A 23,507-nucleotide genomic window follows, 5' to 3' on the forward strand; every position below is an offset into this window, starting at 1 on the left:
GAAAATGGTGTCACCAAACAATATTTGCTTTTAGATGAATAATTCACTTCTTTTCCCCACATGAGTTTTTCTCATTTGAAGCACTGGCCTTTCAGATTAAATAAATGTAATGTTTCAAAAGAATTTGGGCATGAATATTCATAAAGACCAAAACAGCGAATATAAATAAAAGCCCGTTTACATAACATTTTATGTTTTTATGAAGACCTTATGGGGTTTTTTTTTTTTGGTTGTTATTGTTGTTCTTGTTAAATAATATTATTCAAAGTGATTTTCCAGGACACCTTATCTTCTACAGAACACCTACTACTGAAGCAGTGATTCTGCTTTTCTACATTGTTTCATGCAACAGTATTTTCCTTTACTAAGTAGAATTAAGGTAGTACTTGATTATGGCACAACCCATTAGCCATAGATTCAGCCTAGCATGATGGGAACTCCTCCGTACTGTCTTTGTCTAAACAATTGGAGGAACTTTAAAAGAGAAAACAATTTTTTAATAGATTGTTTAAGGATGTACCCTGAGAAATGTGGCCAGTTCATACAGATAGAGGGTAGCAGAACAGTTTTTAGTTTTTCTGTAGATAAGCTATGCTGCTCTGCTGTATTCAGCTGTGTCTGACTCTTTGAGACCCCATGGACTGTAGCCTGCCTGGCTCCTCTGTCCGTGGGATTTCCAGCAAAAATACTAGAGTGGGTTGCCATTTTCTATCCCAGGGGATCTTTCTGACCTAGGGATCGAATGCACGTCTCTTGTGTCTCCTGCATTGGCCGGTGGATTCTTTACCACTATGCTACCTGGGAAGCCCTCTATAGAAAAGTCAATGTTTTAAATCTTCAAAGTATACATACATGCAAAATTTAGGTTATCATAAACTGGGAACACAAACGGTGGAGACCTTATCCGAGTTCCTTAAGGGCTGGAGGTAAAGATAGAATGAAACAGCTGACATTTGAGTAGAAAGAAAAAAGATGAACAAATTAAGACTGCAGTTATTTTTACCCAAACAGCTGGTTTAAAAGGGGCCAGTATGTCATATTTGATTGATTAAGTCTATTAATGGAATTGTCTGGGTATTCTTACTTTAACTCCTGCAATTACTCAAAGTGGAAGTGCACTGCTGTCTATTTTGTAACACTAGCTACTCAAGGCTGTGACTGTCTGTGAGCATATGACCTTATAATCAGTGCTGTTTTAATGGTGGCGTACTGTATAATTTAAACCAGAGAGTTAATGAAAGTGAAGTCCATATAACTGAAAGAGGAAAGGTTGAGTTTGTGATATGTGTTCTTGACTGTCTGATACCCACTTGCCAGATTAGAAGGATGAGAAGTCCTTCACGCGCAGGGTGGGCTCCTGGTCCATTCTGGTACACACAAAAAGGGAGCCATGGAGAGATGAAAATGTTCACAGAGTCACTTTTGTAAAAATATAAGCTTAGAAAGTAGAAATTTATTCATGACCTTCTGAAAAAAATGATTTAAAAATCATCAAGGAGCACATTATTTTTTCTAATCATGTATTAATAACTAGCAAGAGTGAGCAGATGATTTCTAATGGACATCATTTTGCCTGATTGCTTCCAAATGACCTTCCTGTTTTCTTTCTTTGCATTCGATGAGAAAAATAATTTTCAAGGAAAAGGACTTCCTGGTGTTAGAACAAGCTCTTTCGGTAGAGCAGATGGATGCACAAGGTTCTTTTTTATTTTGAATAACATGAACACCCCTGACACTCAGAGACGCTCACCTTATGTTGCCCTGTTCACCTTCAGGGATTAGGATGAAATAACATTTTAGCTTCAGCAGGAAGATCATGGCTTGTTTTTATGTTGCTTTATGACTGGGCAAAATTCTTAATCCCTCAGCACCTGCATCTTCCTAATTGTAAGATAAGAAAACACTTGTCAATAGGTCTTGTTTGTCGTGTATTTTGGGATCATCAAAATATTGATTCTAGGTTGGATGACGTTCTTTCTGCACACTAACAGTTATTTCTGGAAATGTTCTACCTGTTCCCAGTTCTTTTTTCTGTTGTTTCTAAAGACTTTTTCATGCAATTCCAAGACCTTATGAAGCCTGGGCATCTTGGGAAATGGTTTTCTTAGAAGCCATGCTTACCAATTATTTTGCCAATAGGTTAACATAATAAGTCTTTGGAAGTCCCAAAGGCAGTGACCTATATTTGAGGTTTTCATTAGAGTAGAACATCATTTATGATACCAGTTGCTGTATTAGTCAGGTTTCTGCTCTGATAATTCTGAATAACAAATAAATCCAAGTGGCTTGTAGCAGTAATAGCATATTTTCTCTTTCATACTCACTATCTGAAGGGGTGGGATTTGTCTGATCTCTGTTGGCGCTCCCCAGACTCGGCAGGTAGGGAATATTCCAGACTTTGTTTTAGGCTCAGATCTATAACCCAGACTCAATTGAAAGAGCTTTGTCTTTCTGGACCACGAACTTCTCGTTGTGGAAAACCAGACATCCAAAAGGGCAGGTCGGGAACTTTGCTGGTGTTCCAGTGGTCATGAATCCACTTTGCAATGCAGGAGACTCAGGTTCAACCCCTGGTCAGGAAACTAAGACCCCCATGCCTTGAAACACCTAAGCCTGCACACCACATCCACTGAGCCTGCGTGCCAGGACTGGAGAGTCTGCAGTGCAGAAAAGATCTCTCAAGACACAACAAAGACACGTGAACTGAAGCCTCTGAAAGCCTCCATTCTGAACAGGTAGCTGTCACTTCAGCACACTTTCTCATTACTGAAAGTAAGTCTCATGACTAAGTCCAAAGTCAGTGGGGTAGAGATGAATACTCCAGCTACTCATCTCCATGGCAAGGGCGAGATGAGAAGAAAGAACTGTGTCCACGTCGCATATGTTAGGAAACTGAGCCTAACTGAGCCAAGTTCAAGGTGCCCTGTGTTCTCGTTATCTTGACCAAGTGACCACCATGAGGAACAAACCTTTAAAAAACTGAAGAGGTGCTCTGGGAAACAGGAGGATGGTGTGGAAACACTGTACTGTTTTCCAGACACAAGAAACACCACGTAAATGCTTTAATGACAAGGCTGGTGGCTCACATTCAGACAAAGCAGCTTGCTAAGTACAGGAGGATTACAGTTTTTTTATTTTATTTGTCTTACTTTTGACTCTGCTAAGTCTTCGCTGCTTTTGGAGGGCTGCTGTCTAGTTGTGCCGCGCTGGCCTCTCACTGCAGTAGCCTCTCTTCCTGGGGAGCGTGGGCTTCAGAAGCTGTGGCCCGTGGGTGTAGTTGCCCTAAACTAAAGGGCATGTGGAATCCTCCCAGACCAGGGGTTGAACATGTGTCCCTTGCATTGGTAGGCAGATTCTTATACACTGTGCCACCAGAGAAGTCTGGTATTTTAGTTCAAAATTAAATTTTCTATTCAACTCAGTCGCTCAGTCGTGTCTGACTCTTTGCAACCCCATGGACTGCCGCATGCCAGGTTTCCATGTCCATCACCAACTCCCGGAGCTTGCTCAAACTCACGTCTATCAAGTCGATGCCATGCAACCACCTCATCCTCTATCATCCCCTTCTCCTCCCGCCTTCAATCTTTCCCAGCATCAGGGTCTTTTGCAATGAGTCAGTTCTTCGCATCAGATGGCCAAAGTATTGGAGTTTCAGCTTCAGCATCAGTCCTTCCAATGAACACACAGAACTGATCTCCTTTAGGATGGACTGGTTGGATCTCCTTGCAGTCCAAGGGACTCTCAAGAGTCTTCTCCAACACCACAGTTCAGAAGCATCAATTCTTTGGTGCTCAGCTTTCTTTATAGTCCAACTCTCACATCCATACATGACTACTGGAAAAACCATAGCTTTGACTAGACAGGCCTTTGTTGGCAAAGTAATATCTCTGTTTTTTAATATGCTGTGTAGGTTGGTTTGACAAAACGTGGTCCACTGGAGAAGGAATGACAAAGCACTTCAGTATTCTTGCCTTGAGAACCCCATGAACGGTATGAAAAAACAAATTTTTAGTTCTAAACAAATCAAACTTGCAGACAGACCCTGCTGCCTTTATGTGAGTGTCAGTCAGGAAACAAATGAACAAATTTGGAGATTATCCTTCACTTCCAGGGATGTGACCTGTTTTAAGAGCAAGGACCGCATATTATCCCTGATAGCGAACAAAATGCCTCGTATATTGTAGAGTTAAATACTGGTGAATCAGTGAATATGTGAATGATGAAGAAAGGAAGAAGAAACATATACGTAGATGGATACCCAGGTCCAAACAAGAAAACAGGAGAAACAGAAGGGACCGTGGAAGGGAAATTAGGAAACTGCGTTAGTCATCACTGTCTCAAAGTAGGAGCTGAGGATTTGGACAGACAGGGCTGGCGAAGACAGCACTCTGCTTTTGTTCCCCTAGGATACCAGGCTTTTTTTTTTTTTTCTACATCTTACTATTCTCTTTGTTCATGCTTTTAAAAATGTATGATATACCTCCCACCTATTTTAAATTAAAAAAAAAAGGCACAGTGAAGGTTATTGTTTTACCTCTGATTCCGTCATTAATCTCTCTTAACTCTGAATAACATTTTCAGCAGAAGAATGAAAGCTACCCTGTGATTCATGATTTCATCAGTACTCTTTGGAGCCCAGGCATTCCATCAAGGAACATAATATGCATTCTTTCCCTTAATAATATAACATTTAAAGAAATGTTTTCATATTCTGTAAAGATGGAGTTGATATGCAGAAAATATTCTTGGCCAAAAATATCTTTGGAAGAAAAATAAAAGCTTTTCTATCATTGAGTCTTCAAGGTGTCCCAGAGTTTTTATCCTGAAGGATGGTCATTAAGGATGTTTTAGAATAGCATAGAGTTAATTTCCTAGAACTTCTAAGCATATTTTTCATAGTAAGATGGAGTTATCCTTGAACTATGCAGAGTTCAATGAGAGATACAACTTGATGACTCAAATGGACAGTTCAGTTCCTTCCTCTGAAACGAGAGATTCCAACTAGAAAATCAAAACAGCAGAACTGGGCAGTGACCACAAGGAGAAAGGTGTGTCAAATGGCCCAGACGTCACATGTCAGCAGTAATTGCTGGCCTGGGGTTTTTGGCTTATGTAGTAGAAGTGAAGCTGGAAATAATTTCTTAAATTGATCTTTATTTTAAAATAAAATTGGTCTGGAGACTTCAAGAAATAAAATCTAGTAACCAAGGTGAAGATAAGTAATTATTCATAGTTCACTGATTCGTTGATTAAATCAGTGTCTGTTTAGCAGGAGGCTTTGACCTTGTCTAGTGTCTCCATGTAGTCAGCGTACTGGAAATTCTCTGTAGTCATTGCCACAAAAGTGAGAGTAATGCTGACCACTGAACGCACCCAGGGCCCATCAGATCTGTGTGGCTCCAGGCATGCCACCTGGTAACAGGGTGAGGATACAAAGTCAGATGCAGTAAACTTCTGGGGCTCAAGTGCCCACTCTTCTAGCAAGCTCTCAGGTGAGGCTGCATTAGGTGCAAGGCCCACAGTTAGCAGGTATCTGAGCCCTGCAAAGCAAGAGCTGGTTCAGGGTCGTCACTAGTCTGGAGAATAATGGATGTGCCAGAGAGGTTTGCACTTCCCCAAACTGGAAGGACAGACAGTCAAGACTGTGAGTACACCCAGGCAGAAGTCGTCAGACACCCACAGGTTAGCAAATGCACCGAGCACGCAGCTGACCCTGCGTGCTCGGTGGCACTGGTTTGACTTTCACGGACGAGGGCCTTTCAGGCAGCTGTGATGGTCCTCTACACTCAGGCATCCTCGTTAAATATAAATATAAGGGTTCAAATTCCAATAATGAGAGGAGGTTGTTTAGCAGGGTGACTAGCTAGAGGATGGATGGGGATGTTATTTTAGATGGGAGGTTGGTGGCTTCTCTCTGGAAGGTGATGCCTGAGCTGTAAGGCTTGGATGACAAAAAGCGGCCAGCCAAGGGAAGATCAAGGAAGAACACTTGGGGCAAGAGAAAAGAAAGTGCGAAGGCCCCGAGGTGTTGAAGGAGCTTCAGTGGGACCAGTATGGAACTTCCGTGAACATGGGGTGATGGGAGTTGGTGAGATATGAGGTTGGGGCTTCAGCCAGAGCAGATCAGCAGGAAACCCTATTGGCATGCCGAGGACTTTGCGTGTTTCTTCGTCTTGTAGAAAGCCAGTGGTGGGATGTACACAGAGGAGGAGCGACAGCTCAGATCGAACATTAACAGAGCCCTTTGAGTGCCGCCAGAGCGTTAGCTGATGCCTCCACCAGGTCCTATAACTGTCATTCTCTCTTTGTGATGAGAACATCTAAGATCTGCTTTCTCCATGACTTTGATGTCTGTAATACAGTGTTGTGGACTGTAAACACAATACTGTGCTTATTTCCCCAGGACCTACTTACCCTTGAACTGCATGTTTTGCATCCTTTGACAAACGTCTCCCCGTTTCTCCACCCTGGCTTCTGGGAACCGCCATTCCACTCAGTTTCTACAAGGAATTTTTACATTCCACCCAGAAGTGATATCGTACATATAAACAAAACATCGGTGTCTTTCTTTGTATGATTTATCTCACCAGCATAATGCCTTCATGTGTGTATGCTCACACATACGTATAGGAGATCTGTATATCCAGATATGAACCCCTCTCCTTTGGGAAGACCTTGAGAAAGAAAGAGGAGAAAGTTAAACTTGAAAACCAGGGTGATCATAAAAGGGACGCTCAAAGAAGCCTTAACACACACTGATGCACTAGCGCTAAAAATCGGTGACTAAGGATTTCCCAATTAAAGACCGTTTTACACTAAAAATATATTCACACTAAAAAAAAATGTAATAGTGACTCAAAGTAATCTTTATGTAAAGTATGATCAAAGAACAAGATAAAATATACTGGTCTAGGTGAGTTCATGGCAAGGTCAATTGGATCAAGGAAGATGGGGAGATGTCTTTAGAGATGCATGGGGTGAGCAGATGCGAATAGTGTGAATGTGGTTGTGGTCATATCGGGATGTATAATAGAGGTTTTCATGCCGGCAGCAATATTCATGGAGCACCTACGAGGTGGTGCCCACCACTGGGGGCCTAGGCACTGGGTCTCTGCTGTGAGTGAAACAAGTTCCTACCCTTATGATGTCATCTAAGCTTCACTGAGGGAGAAAATGAACAAATTCAGAACTGCTGGTGTTATGGGCTTCCCAGGTGGCTCAGTGATAAAGAATCTGCCTGCCAGCGCCTGAGAAGTGGTAGATGCAAGTTCGATCCCTGGGTCGGGAAGGTCCCTGGAGAAGGGAATGGTAACCCACTCCAGTATTCTTGCCTGAAGAATCCTATGGGCAGAGGAACCTGGCAGGCTACAGTCTATAGGGTCTCAAAGAGTGGGACGCAACTTAGCAACCACAGCAACAACAAATAGGTATAAACAAGTAAAGCAGGTGACGAGGACCAGGGTGTGGAAGGAGTGGAGTTGCTGTTTTGTGCAGGGCAGTCCCTGAAGGCGGGTAGGTAAGAGAAAGTGAAAGTTGCTTCAGTCGTGTCTGATCCTTCACAACCCCATGGGGCGTAGCCCACCAGGCTCCTCTGTCCATGGGATTCTCCAGGCAAGAATACTGGAGTGGTTTGCTATTCACTTCTCCAGGGGATCTTCTCGACCCAGGGGTTAAACCCGAGTCTCCTGCATTGCAGGCCGATTCTTTACTGTCTGAGCCACCAGGGAAGCCTAGTAGGTAGAGTGATAGATACTTGATCAGAGATCTGAGTGAGAGGAGGGAGCCTGGGAGAGGGACCACAGCAACATCCCTGGCAAACCCCAGAAGCAGTCAGGAGGCCGTAGATGCTTGATGCCAGCAAGGGCAGGCGGAGGCAGGCAGAGTGGAGGGCAGGTCGGCCGCAAGAGGATGGGCGGGACGTTGCCAGGTCTTGGGAGTTGCCTCTGAGTGAGACAGGGAGCTGCTGGAGACTGTCGGAGAAATGTAACAGTCTGTATATGCACTGGGTCTAGAAAGAGGTGATATTTCAACGGATCAAGAAGAGGAGACAGGACCATCTGAGAATGGGGAATGGCAGACCTAGAGGCAAGAGCACCCCAAGCTCACAGTGAGGGGATGATTTGGGTGGGCCGGAGCAGAGGATGCTTGCAGAGCAGGGTGGGGGCGAGGATGAAAACACCTCCAGACCATAAGGTTTCCATGTGACTCTGTGATCACAAGAAACCTTGGAGAGAAGTGTTCAGAGCACAGGGTGAGCCCGAGGAAATGTGATCTAAGGAAAACATGAACAGACTTCCGCACTCAGAATCACCAGTCCAGCAGTTGTATGTGGGCTGGATTAAAGAAGGGAGGACGCTGGTGGGAAGTAGACCTGTGAGAGCATTACTTCAGCAGTTGGGGCTTCCTATCATGCTGCAGTGCTAGTCTGTAAGGAAATTCTGGAGTCGTGTGGTGCATCCATTTCTATGGGATATTTTGCTACTGGTAATAACTAAGATCATGGCATCCACGCCCATCACTTCGTGGCAAATAGATGGGGAAACAGTGGCTGACTTTATTTTTGGGGGGCTCCAAAATCACTGCAGATGGTGATTGCAGACATGAAATTACAAGACGCTTACTCCTTGGAAGGAAAGTTATGACCAACTTAGACAGCATATTAAAAAGCAGAGACATTACTTTGCCAACAAAGGTCTGTCTAGTCAAGGCTATAGTTTTTCCAGTAATCATATATAGATGTGAGAGTTGGAGTATAAAGAAAGCTGAGCACTGAAGAATTGATGCTTTTGAACTGTGGTGTTGGAGAAGACTCTTGAGAGTCCCTTGGACTGCAAGGAGATCCAGCCAGTCCATCCTATGGGAGATCAGTCATTGGTGTTCATTGAAAGGACTGATGTTGAAGCTGAAGCTCCAATACTTTGGTCACCTGATGTGAAGAACTGACTGATTGGAAAAGACCTTGATGCTGGGAAAGACTGAAGGCGGGAGGAGAAGGGGATGACAGAGGATGAGATGGTTGGATGGCATCACCGGCTCAATGGACTTAAATTTGAGTAAACTCCAGGAGTTGGTAATGGACAGGGAGGCCTGCTGTGCTGCAGTCCATGGGGTCACAAAGAGTTGGACACAACTGAGCGACTGAACTGAACTAACCTGAAAAAGTAAATAATGTATCCACTCCTATAGGCTTGGAAAGATGCCTATGGTGTATATATAGTTCAGTGATATAAGCAAATTTCAGAGTAATTCATATAAGAGCATCCCACTTAATCCATCAATAAAACCTCTCATGTGTGTGCATGCATGTGTGCAAGTGTGTATGTATGTGTGTCTGTATGAGCTTGGTATCAGTCAGGACCATCCAGGCTGTGCTTAGGGGCCCAGGTCTTGCCACCATCAAGGGTAATAGCTCACTCACATGCTCACAGACCCAGGTGGGTCAGTTGAGGGGCTTTGTCCTTCCTTTGCAACCAAGACTGGGAGGAGCTTCATCCAATGTCATGTTTCCGTGATTGCCAGGGAGGGAAGGGACTTGAGAAAAGGTGCATTTGGTTTTAAAGTTTCCACCCACAAAGGACATGAATCATTTCTGGTTATGCTTCACTTGTCAAAGCAAATCATATGGCCTCAGCTAATTTCAAAGAAATGCTCAATGCATCTCTACTGATGCTGAGAAGGAGGAGAGGTAGAACTGTCTGGAAAAGAGTCCTGATGATTGCCGGGAGTGGGGAGGAAGGGATGGAATGGGCAGAAGGGAGGAAGGATGCTTTCTTTGGGGAGAATAGGGAGGGAAATTGTGGAAGAGGGTTTCCTACCGAATGGAAAGGTATTGAGCCCGCCTCGTGGCCATGACAGCAGAGAGGAGCAGTCAGATGCCACATGCTGGAGTTCGGTAGTCAGAAGGTTTTCTTTTTTTTAAGTATGTATGTGAACAATTGTCAGAACTGATTCTCAAACGTTGATGCCTGGATTGATTGGAGAGGAAGGCATCCTGATTCGAACTGAGTTATCAGGTAAGAGGAACAGGTTTAAGAACATAAAGGACAGTCTCATAGTAGGTTTGAAACTTGTGGAGCTTGAAAGTCAAGTGGACCTTCAAGGGGAAGATAACACATGTCTTGCAAAAGGTGGATGCTGGACCAGAGTTAAGAGAAACTCTCGAAATGATTCTGTTGAGATGAGGGCTGTCTCTTCAGATCCGGTGCTCATGTGGGTTTCTGTGCAGTGTCCAGAACTAGATTGGTCCTCCTCTCCTTTCAGGCTTTGGACAGAGACACATCCAAGGGGAATCAGTGGCAGAAATGTCCCCATGGTAACATGGAACCCAAGTGCCTGCATTCAACATTTTGGAGTTTATACCCACCCACTTTTGTAGGTGTGCCAGATCCATTGTGGTTTTACATATGGCCCTATTTGAAGTTGTTTTGGAAACCAGGCTAAAAAAAAAAAAAAAATGGAGTCCTTTGGGATTAATAAAAAGTGAGGACTGTCCCACCATGGGTCTTAAAATGGTACTAGGCTCTCTCCCTCCAGTCTGCTGAATGCAGCTGGGCATCACCCCCTGAGCTCCCAAAACTTGGCTCCTGAAATGCTGCCACTAAAATCCAAAACTTGATTGAATATGGCTTGCTTAGTTGACCTTTAACAGTTTCATTTTGTCATCCCAAAGTGAATAACAGGAGCAACCATATGTATTGGGAAAACCAACCGCCTCTATTTTTTCCATTTGGTTACTGCAGATAAGCTTGCCGCATGCTTGCATTTCAAAGCTCAAACTATTAGCAGAGTGTGTATTAATTGAAATCACATTCGAGTTTAAAAGCTGTCCAAAATTAAGCTGTTCAAAAGTTTTGTTAATTTCAAAGAAATACTAAAGGATTTTGCATTAGAAGAAAAACACGTAGTTGCCAAAGAAGTTTGCCTTTGTAATTGTCAATTTTGATACCTGAAAACATTAGTTTAATACCTCTTATAGCATGGCAACCCACTCCAATATTCTTGCCTGGAGAATCCCATGGACAGAAGAGCCTGGCGGGCTATGGTCCTTAGGGTCACAAAGAGTCAGACATGACTGCAGTGACTTAGCACACACGTAGGATATGAGGATTTGGCATAAATCCTACGTGTAGAAATAAAAATACCTTGATTGAAAGTCTTTCCTGTAAAGTTGCTGGATATTATGGATCCCAAAGTAGGTTTAACTTTCTCATTGAGCTGGGATTGGGCAGCAGTTGTTTTTCTCATTCTTGGAAAAAACTTTCCCCTGTAGCTTAGTGGTTCTCACAGAGGCAGTGTTATGCCCTGGAAGACTCCTGACGAGGGCGGGAGACATGTCAGTTGTCACAGCTCTGAAGGCGGGATGTTACTGGCGTCTAGTGGGTCAAGGCTGTGGATGCTGCTCTCACATCCTGCAGTGCACAGTGTCCATCATGAAGAATTCTCCAGCCTCAGGTGTCAGTAGTGCTGAGGCTGACACCCTGCCTAAGAGAATCTGCACAGTTACTTCTTGACTGTAATGCTTGTTACAAGGTCCCGTGACTGCAGGAGGGGAATCGCACCTGGTGTCCACCCAGGCTTCTCTTTGTTAAATCCAGAGCAGAGACTATCGTCCATGTCCTTCATGTGAATTCACACCATACGAACTCCTGCAGAACAGCTCTGCCCCGGCTCTGTGTCCTTCCCACTGTGTTGGGCTTCAGGATCCTTAAAGTAACCTGAGGGCATCCCTCGTTGTTCAGCAGTAAAGAATCCACCTGGCAATACAGGAGATGCAGGAGACTCAGGTTCCATCCCTGAGTTGGGAAGACCCCCTGGAGATGGAACTGGCAACCCACTCCAGTATTCTTGCCTGGGAAATCTCATGGATAGAGGAGCCTAGTGGGCTACAGCCCATGGGGTCGCAAAGAGTCAAACATGACTGAGTGACTAAACAACAACATCAGAGTAACCCGGGTCATCCTGTAACAGTGGGACAAGCTCTTTCCTTAGCCTCACTGGCTTTTAGGGTGAAGACCTGTGTCCTGAACGACGCTCACCAAATCCCCATGCTCCCTGTTTTTCTGACTTCAGTCTGGTCTTTTTTCCACTTGATTTATCACCTGTGTATCCCTTTTGATGTTCTGCTGCTTTTGTAATGAAAATGGCCTATTTTATTACCTACTAAACCATTTTCTTTTCCATTCCAAACTTTCCTCTAAGCTGTTTCACATTGATTTTTTTTTTTATTGAGGTGACATTCACATAACATAAATTAGCCACTTTAAAGGAAAGAATTCAGTGGTTTTTAGTGCATTCACAGTGTGTGCAATATCCAGCTCTGTCTAGTTTCCAGAACATTCTCATCAAGCCCTTTGCCTATTGAGAAGTTAATTCCCATTCCTCCTTGCCACAGCCCCTGCTTTCTGTATATAAATTTACTTATTCTGGATACTTCCTGTAAGTGGACTCATACAGTAAGGGGTCTTTTGCCCTAGCTGTGTTCACCTAACCTAATGCCTTTGAGACTCATCCACACTGTAGCCTGTATTGGTACTGCCTTCCTTTTCAGGGCTGAATAGTATTCCATTGTATGCACGGCCCACATGTCATTTATCCTTTCATTTTTAGATGAGCATTTGTGTTGTTTCCTTCTTTTGAGTATTATGGATATTGCTGTTATGAGCATGTGTGTGTACATGTATTTGTTTGAGTACTTGTTTTCAGTTCTCTAGGGTATACATTTAGGAATGGAATTGCTGGGTCATATAGTAATTGTGTGTTTAATCTTTGAGATTCCCTCTCGGGGAATCACCTCTGAGCTGCTTTATCTTATTAATTTCACGTTCTTGCTCTTTGTATCTACTTCAACTAACTCCCCACAGGTGGCAGCCATCCATTCTCCTTGGGTCTATTCTTAAAGTGCTGTGATTAAAAAAATGTAGAGAGTCCTGATATGTGTTCTGAAGCACAGATACTAAATCCTGAGAGTTTAGAACCAGCTTTGCATCCATGCCCATGAGGTGCTCAGATTCACCTAATGTCTGCAGTGATTTGGATGTCGAAACTGAAAACCCCCAAATTTTGAAAAATAACCTTTTTCCCCCTCCATCACAACAGTTAGTCCTTTCTTGGGACCCAGTGGAGCTGTTTGCACCTGCCTTCTTGTTCTGTCATAATATCGTTTATTGAATGGTGGTGGTTCCTGGGGGTCTGTGAAGCCATAATGGGAAGGAGAGAGGGAACCTTAGGAACACGGATGCTCTGTGACTCTCACTGCCCTTCTTCCCCACCTGCAGGTGTCGTTCTTCCTCTTCATCATCTTCGTGGTGTACACCATGCTGCCCTTCAACATGCGAGATGCCATCATCGCCAGTGTCCTCACCTCCTCTTCTCACACCATCGTGCTGAGCGTCTGCCTGTCTGCAACACCAGGGGCCAAGGAGCACCTGGTCTGGCAGGTAGGTGCACCTCCACCTCTGCACGGGACCTTCCGCATCCCTCCGAGGATGGGGAAGCACCACACACCTGCCCCAGGTGTGACTGTTGGCTAGTGCCTGGCAGGCGCCCCAGGTCTGCTCTCCAACACTGACTCTGAGTATTGCTAATGGGTAGCCAGTTCCCCGCCCCCTCTGTGGGTGGGATCGGCAGTCACTTAGCAATCAGCAATGGCGAAAATTGGAAATGGCAGTTCCATTTTGCTGATTGATTGTTAAAAGCTGTTATTATGCGTTATAATTTAGCACTCTTATTTTTAGAGTGAAGCAACTTATATGATTAAATTCATGATTCCCTCCCATCTCCCTCTCTGAGAGATATCCAAAGCCCCGTCTTTATAGAGGACAAAAGAGTTCTTTATTTCTTAATCCTCTGGCAAGCCCAAGGACATACAAAATAGTTTCTTAAAATGCTTCAGCAGAAAATTTAGCTTTAGTGCTAAATGGCATTTCCACGAAGCCTTTCTATTTAATTAGTTGAAAGCATTTAAAAAGCCATTTAATTTCCTGTTGTGTACAGTTGTAAACAGGAGGGGCAGTGGTTTGGGCTTATTCTTAATAGTCTCTTTTTTTAACCTATAAAAAGCATGTTTTATTTTGCTCTGTTGGAGTCAAATGTAACAAATGCAGCCTGTGTTCAGAACGCAGTGGATCTGAGAGGAGTGGTTACGAACAGCAGTGTTGATGAAAAGGGGATTTTAGATGTGGGTCTCTTGAGCCCTGTGGGTCTGAGAAACCAGTTTGTCCTTCACTTGGTGGCACATTTTATTTGGAAACTTGAGGTGGAAATGGAGACCTACCCTTGGGTCTGTAGTAATTGCTCTTAGTTGGAAAGCTTTCCAGGGACCCCTTTTCTCAATACTCCTCTCCTAGTGCTCATAACAAACATGCGTTAAAAGTAGGCTGAGCATTTGTGAGACGTCCTGGGTGGGCACTGAATGAGGGGAAAGCTCCTGGTTTAGCACTGTGAGTGTCAGCTTCACAGTGACTTGTTTGGATTTTACTAAGAACTGTCCACTCCAGGCAGCGGAGGAAACACTTTCTTCCCCGTGATCAAGCAGACTAGACACTTATCAGTACCCTGCATCACCAGAGACACACACAGCGGCTGGTCAGTAACTAATTAAATGAAAGAAAGAAGGTGGGTGTTTTATGAAAAGAAATAATCCAGTCATGCCTGGGAAGAGGTGAAAGAAATGCTCCTTTTTACCTGAGTTCCGCCTCAGCTTTTACTTGTTTTTTTTTTTTTTTTCTCCATTTCGGAGCCTCCCATGAGGATATTCATGGGACATTCCTCCCATACATTCCATTCTTTCATCCTCCATTAAGTAGAGTCATTAAGCTCCACCTTAGGTGGTCACATGCAGGTCAGGGTGATGGGTATGTTTTATGTAGGAATGAGTACATAATAATTTATGTAATAATATTATGTAACAATAACAATTTGCTTTGCCAGTTTACACTATAAAAATCACTGCAGGAAAGTCCTGGTTACACAGGCACCAGGGCACACGAACATTTCCCAGCTCACAGCATCTTCCTGGTCTCGGGTTACCTTGGAACACATCCCTGAACATTTTGTACCTGTTTCTTCTGCCTCTTCATGAATCAAGGAAGTGTCTGCTGATGCAGGTGTAATAGAGAAGACATCTGGGAGATGAGGATGGTGATTCCTGCCCGTAAGGATCAAATGGGGTTAAAATAAAAGGAAAAAGGAGTGATTTGCAAAGAACCCGGCATCTTTTAGATATCAAGTACTGTGTTGAGTTTTTTTTTAAGCACAGTTATTTTCTTGCATTGCTAAAAAAAATGTAAGGATGTAATCTTAAGTTTTTATTTTCTCAATTTCTAAAACCAACAAAGAAAAATACCTCTTATTGCTGGACAGGCAGAGATAGGATGATTCTAGAATAACAAAAGAATAAAAATTCTTCATTCCGTAGTATTTCATATAAGCATAACATTGAAAGGAACAGAAGAATAAAAGGTCAGGTTTCCATCCCCTCAGAAACAATTTCACAGCGATTTCAAGAGCTGAGAAAGGCAGACTCTGCCAACGGCTTTCAAATGGAAGGTTCATAGGTAAACATCAAAGTAATGAAGTAGAAGAGTTTTAAGTACATTTGGCCACTGCTAGAAATAGAACCTAAAAATAACACTGGTTTGTGATGTGAGGAAAACATTTTATGGACTCCCTTTTATGAAAAGTGTATAAAAGACAGAATGCTGTAGAGTAGATAGTTATATTGCTCTGGAGTAATTGTTTGAAGCAAAACTATTTAAAATAAAGAATATTGCTCTGATATAAAGAATAAGGTACCCATCGATGGGGGCTTCCCAAGTGGCTCAGTGGTTAAGAATCCCCTTATCAGTGCAGAAGACCTGAGTTTGATCCTTGGGTCAGGAAGATTCCCTGGAGAAGGGAATGGCAACCCACTCCAGTGTTCTTGCCTGAGAAACTCCATAGGTATATGAACCTTCCAGGCTACAGACCATAGGATTGGAAAAAAGTCACACATGACTGAGCGACTACACAATAACATCCCATCCTTGATGATCAGCGTCACCTGATCTTTAACGCTCCAAAGAAGCAGTGCATTTATTTAACATGGGTCCCTACTAATCATTTTTTGTTTCATTTTATTTTTTGAACATTGCAATCCATTGATGGTATGTGGAAGTGAAGTGAAAGTGTTAGTCACTCAGTCATGTCTGACTCTCCGCGACTCTGCGGATTGTAGTTCTCCAGGCTCCTCTGTCCTTGGGATTTTCCAGGCTAAACTACTGCAGTGGGTTGCCATCTCCTCTAGGAGAATCTTCCCGACCCAGGGATCAAACCCATGTCTCCTGTGTCTCATGCATAGTAGGCAGATTCTTTGCTCTGTGAGTCATTGGGGAAGCCCCATTTTAATGCCCATGTGGCCTCAGACCTGGTCTGCAGATGTACCTCCGAGATACTTGTCCCTCTGATTTTTTGAGTATTTCCTCAATTTCCAGCACAAGTTATTTTGGTCTGCTCTTGTGCCCTCCCTGGAGAAGGCAATGGCAACCCACTCCAGTACTCTTGTCTGGAAAATCCCATGGACAGAGGAGCCTGATGGACTACAGTCCATGGGGTCACAAAGAGTCGGACATGACTGAGCAACTTCACTTTCACTTTGAGCCCTCCCTGCTCTGGCTCTGAAGTCAGCCATCTCCCCAAGGAGCCCTGGTTCTCTTTGGTGAAGAACGTTTCGCGGCAAGATCTGGGCTTTTGGTCCTTCCATTGCCATTGGGGAGTCAGGACTCCAAGGCGAGGCCGCACGCTCTACCCCTCAGTTAGTTTTCATATTTGCTGACATATGAAAACACCATGACTTCACACGGATATTTTCATTTCCAATGCAGCGTACATTTCCTGGCAGTTTTCTGTCTTCACTGAGCCTCTCTTGAAAAAAAGTGAAAGTGAAGTTGCTTAGTCCTGTCTGACTCTGCGACCCCAGGGACTGTAGCCCACAAGGCTCCTCTGTCCATGGGATTTTCCAGGCAAGAATACTGGAGTGGGTTGCCATTTCCTTCTCCAGGGGATCTTGCCTACCCAGGGATAGAACCCGGGTCTCCTGCATTGTAGGCAGACACTTTACCATCTGAGCCACCAGGGAAGTCCAACAGTGAAAAATATTTAGCCCTCGTGATTCTTAATGTATTCATTTATTCGATGAATCTGTGTGTGCAACCAGTCTCCTGTTTCAACTGTCAGTCCCTCCCCCTCCCCTGTGACTTGGCCCAGCTTCCCTCCCTTCACCCCTCCATCCCCGCCGTCCCACTGCCGGGCTCCAACACCCTATCCACGTGAGGCTGTCCTTCCCCCATCTGAGGCTCCGTCCCCTGTACTTGACTTTGCCCACTGTGGGTGCCCTGCACGCCTAGCCCAGCTTTGTCACCTGCGGTGGGTTTGGCTTCCTTCCTGCGTCACCTGTTGGTACCAATGCATCTTGGCAGCGACTCACCTGAGGGCTTGGCCCTCGGTTATTCAGGCCGGAAGGAGAAGTACAGGAATGGAAGCGGAAGGGGCTGGGCCAGGAAGAGGAAGACAGTGGGTACGTTCTGGACGGATGTGACTGTGGAAAAGGAAGAGATGCTTTTCGCTTCCTCTTGGTGGTTCTTTGTGCACTGCTCTTGGCCCCTTTTCTTCTCAGTCTTTTCTATCTTTGTTTTGGAACCAGATTTCAAAGAAGAGTTTTTCTGGAATCTAAGATTTTTTTAAGGGAGTTTAGACGCCCTTAATAAAAAATGGAATGCATGGTTTCGATATGAGAGAAGACTTACAGAGAAGCCCATTTTGTACTGTCTGTAAAAAGGATACTTTGTTTGTCTACCATAAACTTAACATAGACGGCAAAAGTTCTTTACAATTCCTGGTTAACACGAAAATACAGATTTTATCTGTATCAGTAGGATAGCATGCATTTGCCTGAAAGTTTCATAAAAGCAGCAAGGAGTCTTTTTTTTTTGCTTATAGTTGTATCCAGGCAAAGGGGAAACTGAGGCAGAAAACAACATGAGACCTCCCACCTTATGCCATGGTGCCTACCCCCTGCTTGGGCCTTGGTGGAGTGGCAGTTATGCAGCCATTAGGCAAAATTAGGGAGCTGGGAAGGGTCTTGCCCCTAGACAGATCAGCTAGTCCATCAGTCAGGAGCCCAGTCCAGCCTGCAGCCCGCCCGTATGTAGCACTTACTTCACCCTGTATATGTGCATTGTGTTGGTTCTTTTGCTAAACTTCTATAGGTCAGCATCACCAACAGCAGGATACTGAGCCATCCTCAAGGAATTTCCAAATATCCCTATTTACACATTAACAATATTGCATTTTGTGTTTGAAATTTACTTAAGTTTCTTACAGTTTTATGTCTGGCATCTTCCTAACACAGTTTGAATTTTCATTTTCTGTATGTTTTAATTTCTCGTGAGAGAGGGAGGAATTTGAATATAGATTTCTTCTGCAAGCAGGTTATATAAGAATCCATATTTATTAAAGAAGATAAGCTGAACAGTGCTTACTGATTTTCCAACAGGGTTACTCATTTTTCAGAGAAATTTTATACACTTTCATGCAGTGGATACTTAAAAGTATTTAAGTTGTGACACAATTTAAAACATTTTAGTTTGGACCTAAATTAGAAAATGTAGCCTGTTATCTGTGGCACGCGTGCAGTTGGGAGTAATGCAGATTTGTTACATAACTGACTCTGCCAGTATAATTCAGGAACTGTATATTGGAGTCTGGAGTTAAATTGTATTTAGGATCTAATCTGAGGAGCTCAAAGGAAAAACAGCAGGTTACCAGCTGCCCAGTTTCTGGCTATGGAAGAAAATAATTTTTAGGAATTTGGATCTCTGTTCCTAACTGTTTATCTTTAGAGAAGCTCACAATATTAATATTTTCCACAAGCGGGGAAAAGAGACTGTATCACTGTTCATTTTGTGTAGCATTCAGCTATTGATTGAGCGTGATCCATAGGCTATTTTAACAGGCTCTCCTTTTTCCGTTCTGGAGACATTGTAATTTGGAAGGAGTCGGGTAATCATAGAGAAGAAGTAAAAACAGAAAAGTACCTAATGTGACTAAGTCTTAAAGCAAATCAAGATGCACTTCACAGTTCTGCCCTGGTTTCACCTTCCCATCCTTCCCCCAGCTGGACAGATAAACCCCATTCTCCTCTCAGGGGCAGGAACTTCACAGCATCATCCCGTCAGAGAGTTTGGTAGGAAAAGTGAAGAGCAGAATAGAAATAAGCACTGCCCTGAAGGATGCCAAATCATTTAAAACTGCTCCGGCAATTTTAAGGACGTTTGAGGGAACCCTCCTACACTGTTGGTGGGATTGGAAACTGGTGCAGCCGCTGGGAAGAACAGTACTGAGGTTCCTTAGGAAACTAAAAATAGAGCTACCATATGATCCAGCAATACTACTCCTGGGCATTTATCAGGAGAAAACTACAATTCAAAAAAGTACATGCACCCAGTGTTCATTGCAGTACTCTTTGCGATAGCCAGGACATGGAAACATCCATGTCCATTCACAGATAAGTTGGTAAAGAAGATGTGGTCCATGTATACAATGGAATATCAGTCTGCTATCAAAAAGATGAGATGATGCCATTTGCAACAGCATGGATGGACCTAGAGATTATTATGCTAAACTAAGTTACGATAACAGTTATATGTGGAATCTGAAAAAATAATACAAATGAGCTTATTTATAAAACAGAAGTAGACTCACAGACATAGAAATCAAACAGTGGTTACCGAAGGGGGGAGGGAGGGATAAATGAAAAGTTTGGGATTAGCAGATATACACTAGTAGTTTAGTTGCTAATTTATGTCTGACTCTTGCTTCCCCGTGGACTGTAGCCCATCAGACTCCTCTGTCCATGGGATTCTCCAGGCAAGAATACTGGAGTGGGTTGCTGTTTCCTTCTCCAGGGGATCTTCCCAACCCAGTAATTGAACCCAGGTCTCCTGCATTGCAGACAGATTATTTACCGACTGAACAATGAGGGAAGCCCTATATATGAAATAGATAACCAATACGGACCTACTGTAGAGCACAGGGAACTATATTCAATATCTTGTAACAACCTATAATGGAAAAGAATATGAAAAAAGTATATAAATTGAATCACTTTGCTCTGCCCCTGAAATCGACACAACAGTGTAAATTAATTGCACTTCAGTAAAAAAGAGAATGTGAAACAGACAGGCTTCACGTTGGTGATTACTTGACTGTAATGACGGAGTGAGACCCAGGTTTATTTTCCAAACTTTGTAAGACTGTTTTGAGGGAAGGGATAGAAGAAACAGGTAAAGGGAAGCCCTGTCAGATTCTTAAGTTTGTCTCAGAGATTTGATCAAAGGAGCATGAAAAAGAAGGGTTTCTCTAAAGATGAAAAATGCCATCAATCACCCAACAGCTGTCTCTGTACTCTTCCTGAACTTGTCATCTGAGTTCTATGCTTTCTGTTCATTCAAAGCAATGGATTCATGCCAAATGAGACTCCTCATTAGAGACTGATTAAGTGTTGGCTGAATGGCACATCCCACTGACTGACATCCTAACAGGTGGCTTTCCTTGTACTTTCACAAACCCATGCATGTTTGCTGCGTGATACACAAAGATCTGAGGCTCTGTCTGTTTCGAATGTTTATTTTTGAGGATGCTCTGTGAAAGATACTGATTTCTAGTCATGAACCATCAGTGGTGCTATTTAAAACCCTTAATGGACAATGAAAAACTCAGCCACCCCTATAGGGAGTCACACAAGACAGACTCCCTGTGTACTTCCAGAACAAATGGTGACTCTATTAAGTTGTGTGAACGTGAGAGAATAATATATCTGCAGCTGGACTTAGGGGAGAACTTTCCTGTGGTTCTAAGCTATCTTTAAAGAGTAGAGAGCAGCCCAAGGAATTGGTACAATGGAGAGAGGATGTACACATAGTCACAGGGAGACATTTCAAGGAGAGACGGGCTGAAGATGCTCCTACTTATATGTAAAGTGAGACTAATGATGATGGCTTTTTTCTGGGGCAGCAGAGATGATTGAATGAGATGATAAATGAAAAGGATTTAACTGGGCCGGGTTCATGGTTAATGCATCAGTTAGTAATGCTCAGACACTCGATCCTGTCTGACTCTTTGCCACCCCATGGACTGTAGCTCACCAGGCTCCTCAGTCCATGGGATTCTCCAGGAAAAAATACTGGAGTGGGTTGCCATGCCCTCCTTCAAGGGATCTTCCCCACTCAGGGATCGAACCCAGGTCTCTTATGTCTCCTGCATTGGCAAGAGGATTCTTTACCATGAGCACCACCTCAGAAGCCAGTTAGTAAACAATGTTAATAAGAATAACTGCATGGTGACAGACTTAAAACACCCTCATTATGTTATTGGAGTGTAGCAGACTAGACAAGCTGGGAGCAGAAGAAGGGGATGTATTAATACTTTGTATACATTTTTGCATCAATAATCATAGCATGGCTTCTTTGAGAATAATATACATCAGTTTTTACCTCCCCTGGGAGTTTTACTTTCAGGCTCACAGTACCTGGTGAGAAGGAGGTCCCAGCTGGAGTCAAGCCAGTTCAATTAAACTCCACCCAGCAACCTCCTGAACTTCCCCAGTGACTCAAAAGGTAAAGAATCCTCCTACCATGCAGGAAGCGCAGAAGATGCAGGTTCAATCCCTGGGTCAGGAAGATCCCCTGGAGAAGGGAATGGCAATCCAGTCCAGTATTCTTGACTGGACAATCCCATAGACAGAGGAGCCTGGTGGGCTACAGTGCATGGGGTCGCAAAGAGTCGGACACGACTGAGCGGTTATCACTGGGAGCTGTGAGATCCTGCCGGCCAGACTCTGGGGTCATCACCTGTGGTCTCCTCAGCAGCTCCTGAGTGTCTTGACACAGCTGAGAACAGGGAATGGTGGACAGAGAGAGCACTTTGGTCTCAGGTGGAATCTGGGTTTGGATTTGGTTTCTCCCACTTTATAGCTGCACATTTTGGACTGAAAGATGGATCCCAAGATCCCTTCTCAAAGAAAGACTGGTTGTCCAGCCTTTGAGGGTATTGTTAGCAGCAGACTTTCATATCTTAGTCTCCAGGCTGCCCCAGCTTCACAGAGCTGCCTGCCCAAGGTCAACCTTTCCATGGGTGGCCCACGTCCATAACTGATTGAGTGGGGGTATAAGTCCTCTCTCCTTTTGGCCCAATGCAGGACAATTCTAATTTCAGCTCCAGATTGTCTGTGAGTCTGTCTGGAGTTTTCAGACCTGGATCCCAGCTCAGCTTCTCCCTCTACCAGGTCCCCAGTCCTTCCCTCCACTTAGGGGTTGATCCCAAGGGCACTTTCTGATAAACACTCAGCCGTGTTTCATTTGTGCTTCCTAGAGAACCAAACTGTGACATTGCATAAATTTGACCTGAGTCTTGAGTTGACGCAGTTTTCTCATCTCTGAAATGGCAGCAGTAGCACCAGCCTCCCTGGGTAGTTGCTGGCCTTGGTGCTGATTAGATGACCTGGTGTATAAGGAAGAACCTGTTGTCAGGCTGGTCAGTCCAGCAGCAGCAGGGGTAATGTCTTCTGCTAAGTCTAAATGACCTTTACAAGTGCTCAGATAAATGGAAACATAGACATACTTTGAGAATATATGTTAATCAAAGTCCAAATGATCTCTGGAACGAAAGTTGCATCATACATATCTAGGACCCTCAGAGCCCAGGTCATGTCTGGTTGACCATCCTGTGGTGTGTCCTACGCAGACTAAAGGTAGTGAATCCCATCCTGGTGAGGTGCTCACAGGCCACACTACACTGCTGAGTGAAGCTCAGAAGTTCAGCTAATACCTGAGGACCTGTGCTTCTGTAAGTTAATGGAACACCTGATTTTGGAAACCTAAGACACAGCTCGCCGCTTGTCAGGAGTGAGAGGGAGGAGTATGTAGGATCACTTGCCAACTAAACATCCTGAACTCTTTCTCTGGAGTGTCATGTTACCTGGAGAAGCCTACTTCTGTTCCCCAGCCCACCTTGGGGATTGCTCAGCCAATGGTACCTGAATCCACCAGATCTGACCATCCTGCAACTCAGATTTATGGTCCTGGACATGTGCATGTATACAATTCCATCTCTTTGCATGACCGCCTCCAGCCCCTCAGTTGAGATACTGTATTGGCTTCTTGATGCTGCTGAAAAAATTACCACAAAGTTGGGTGCTTTCAACATCAGCAATTTCTTAATTCTGGACTTCATCATTTCACAAAAATCAAAACCAATTTGTGGCAGAGGTGGGTCCCCTGGAGGCTCTGAGAAAGAAGGTTTTCGTGCCTCTTTCCTAGTTTCTGGTTCAGTTCAGTTCAGTCGCTGAGTCGTGTCCAACTCTTTGCGACCCCATGAATCACAGCACGCCAGGCCTCCCTGTCCATCACCAACTCCTGGAGTTCAGTCAAACTCACATCCATCGAGTTGGTGATGCTTTCCAGCCATCTCATCCT

The 23,507-nt window shown here is 43.9% G+C and overlaps 1 protein-coding gene across 1 annotated transcript in view; it reads left to right on the top strand.

Annotated features, from left to right (window-relative positions):
- The window catches only part of ADCY2 (adenylate cyclase 2 (brain)), a 450,411-nt gene that overhangs the window by 99,451 nt on the left and 327,453 nt on the right, over positions 1 to 23,507 (top strand). The window contains exon 3 of the mRNA XM_010857150.1: positions 13,275 to 13,436. Coding sequence (XP_010855452.1) covers positions 13,275 to 13,436 — 162 coding nt within the window. The remainder of the gene's footprint in view (positions 1 to 13,274; positions 13,437 to 23,507) is intronic.

The sequence above is a fragment of the Bison bison genome, unplaced genomic scaffold (genome assembly GCF_000754665.1).
Source record: "Bison bison bison isolate TAMUID 2011002044 unplaced genomic scaffold, Bison_UMD1.0 scf7180017864377, whole genome shotgun sequence".
NCBI lineage: Eukaryota > Metazoa > Chordata > Mammalia > Artiodactyla > Bovidae > Bison > Bison bison.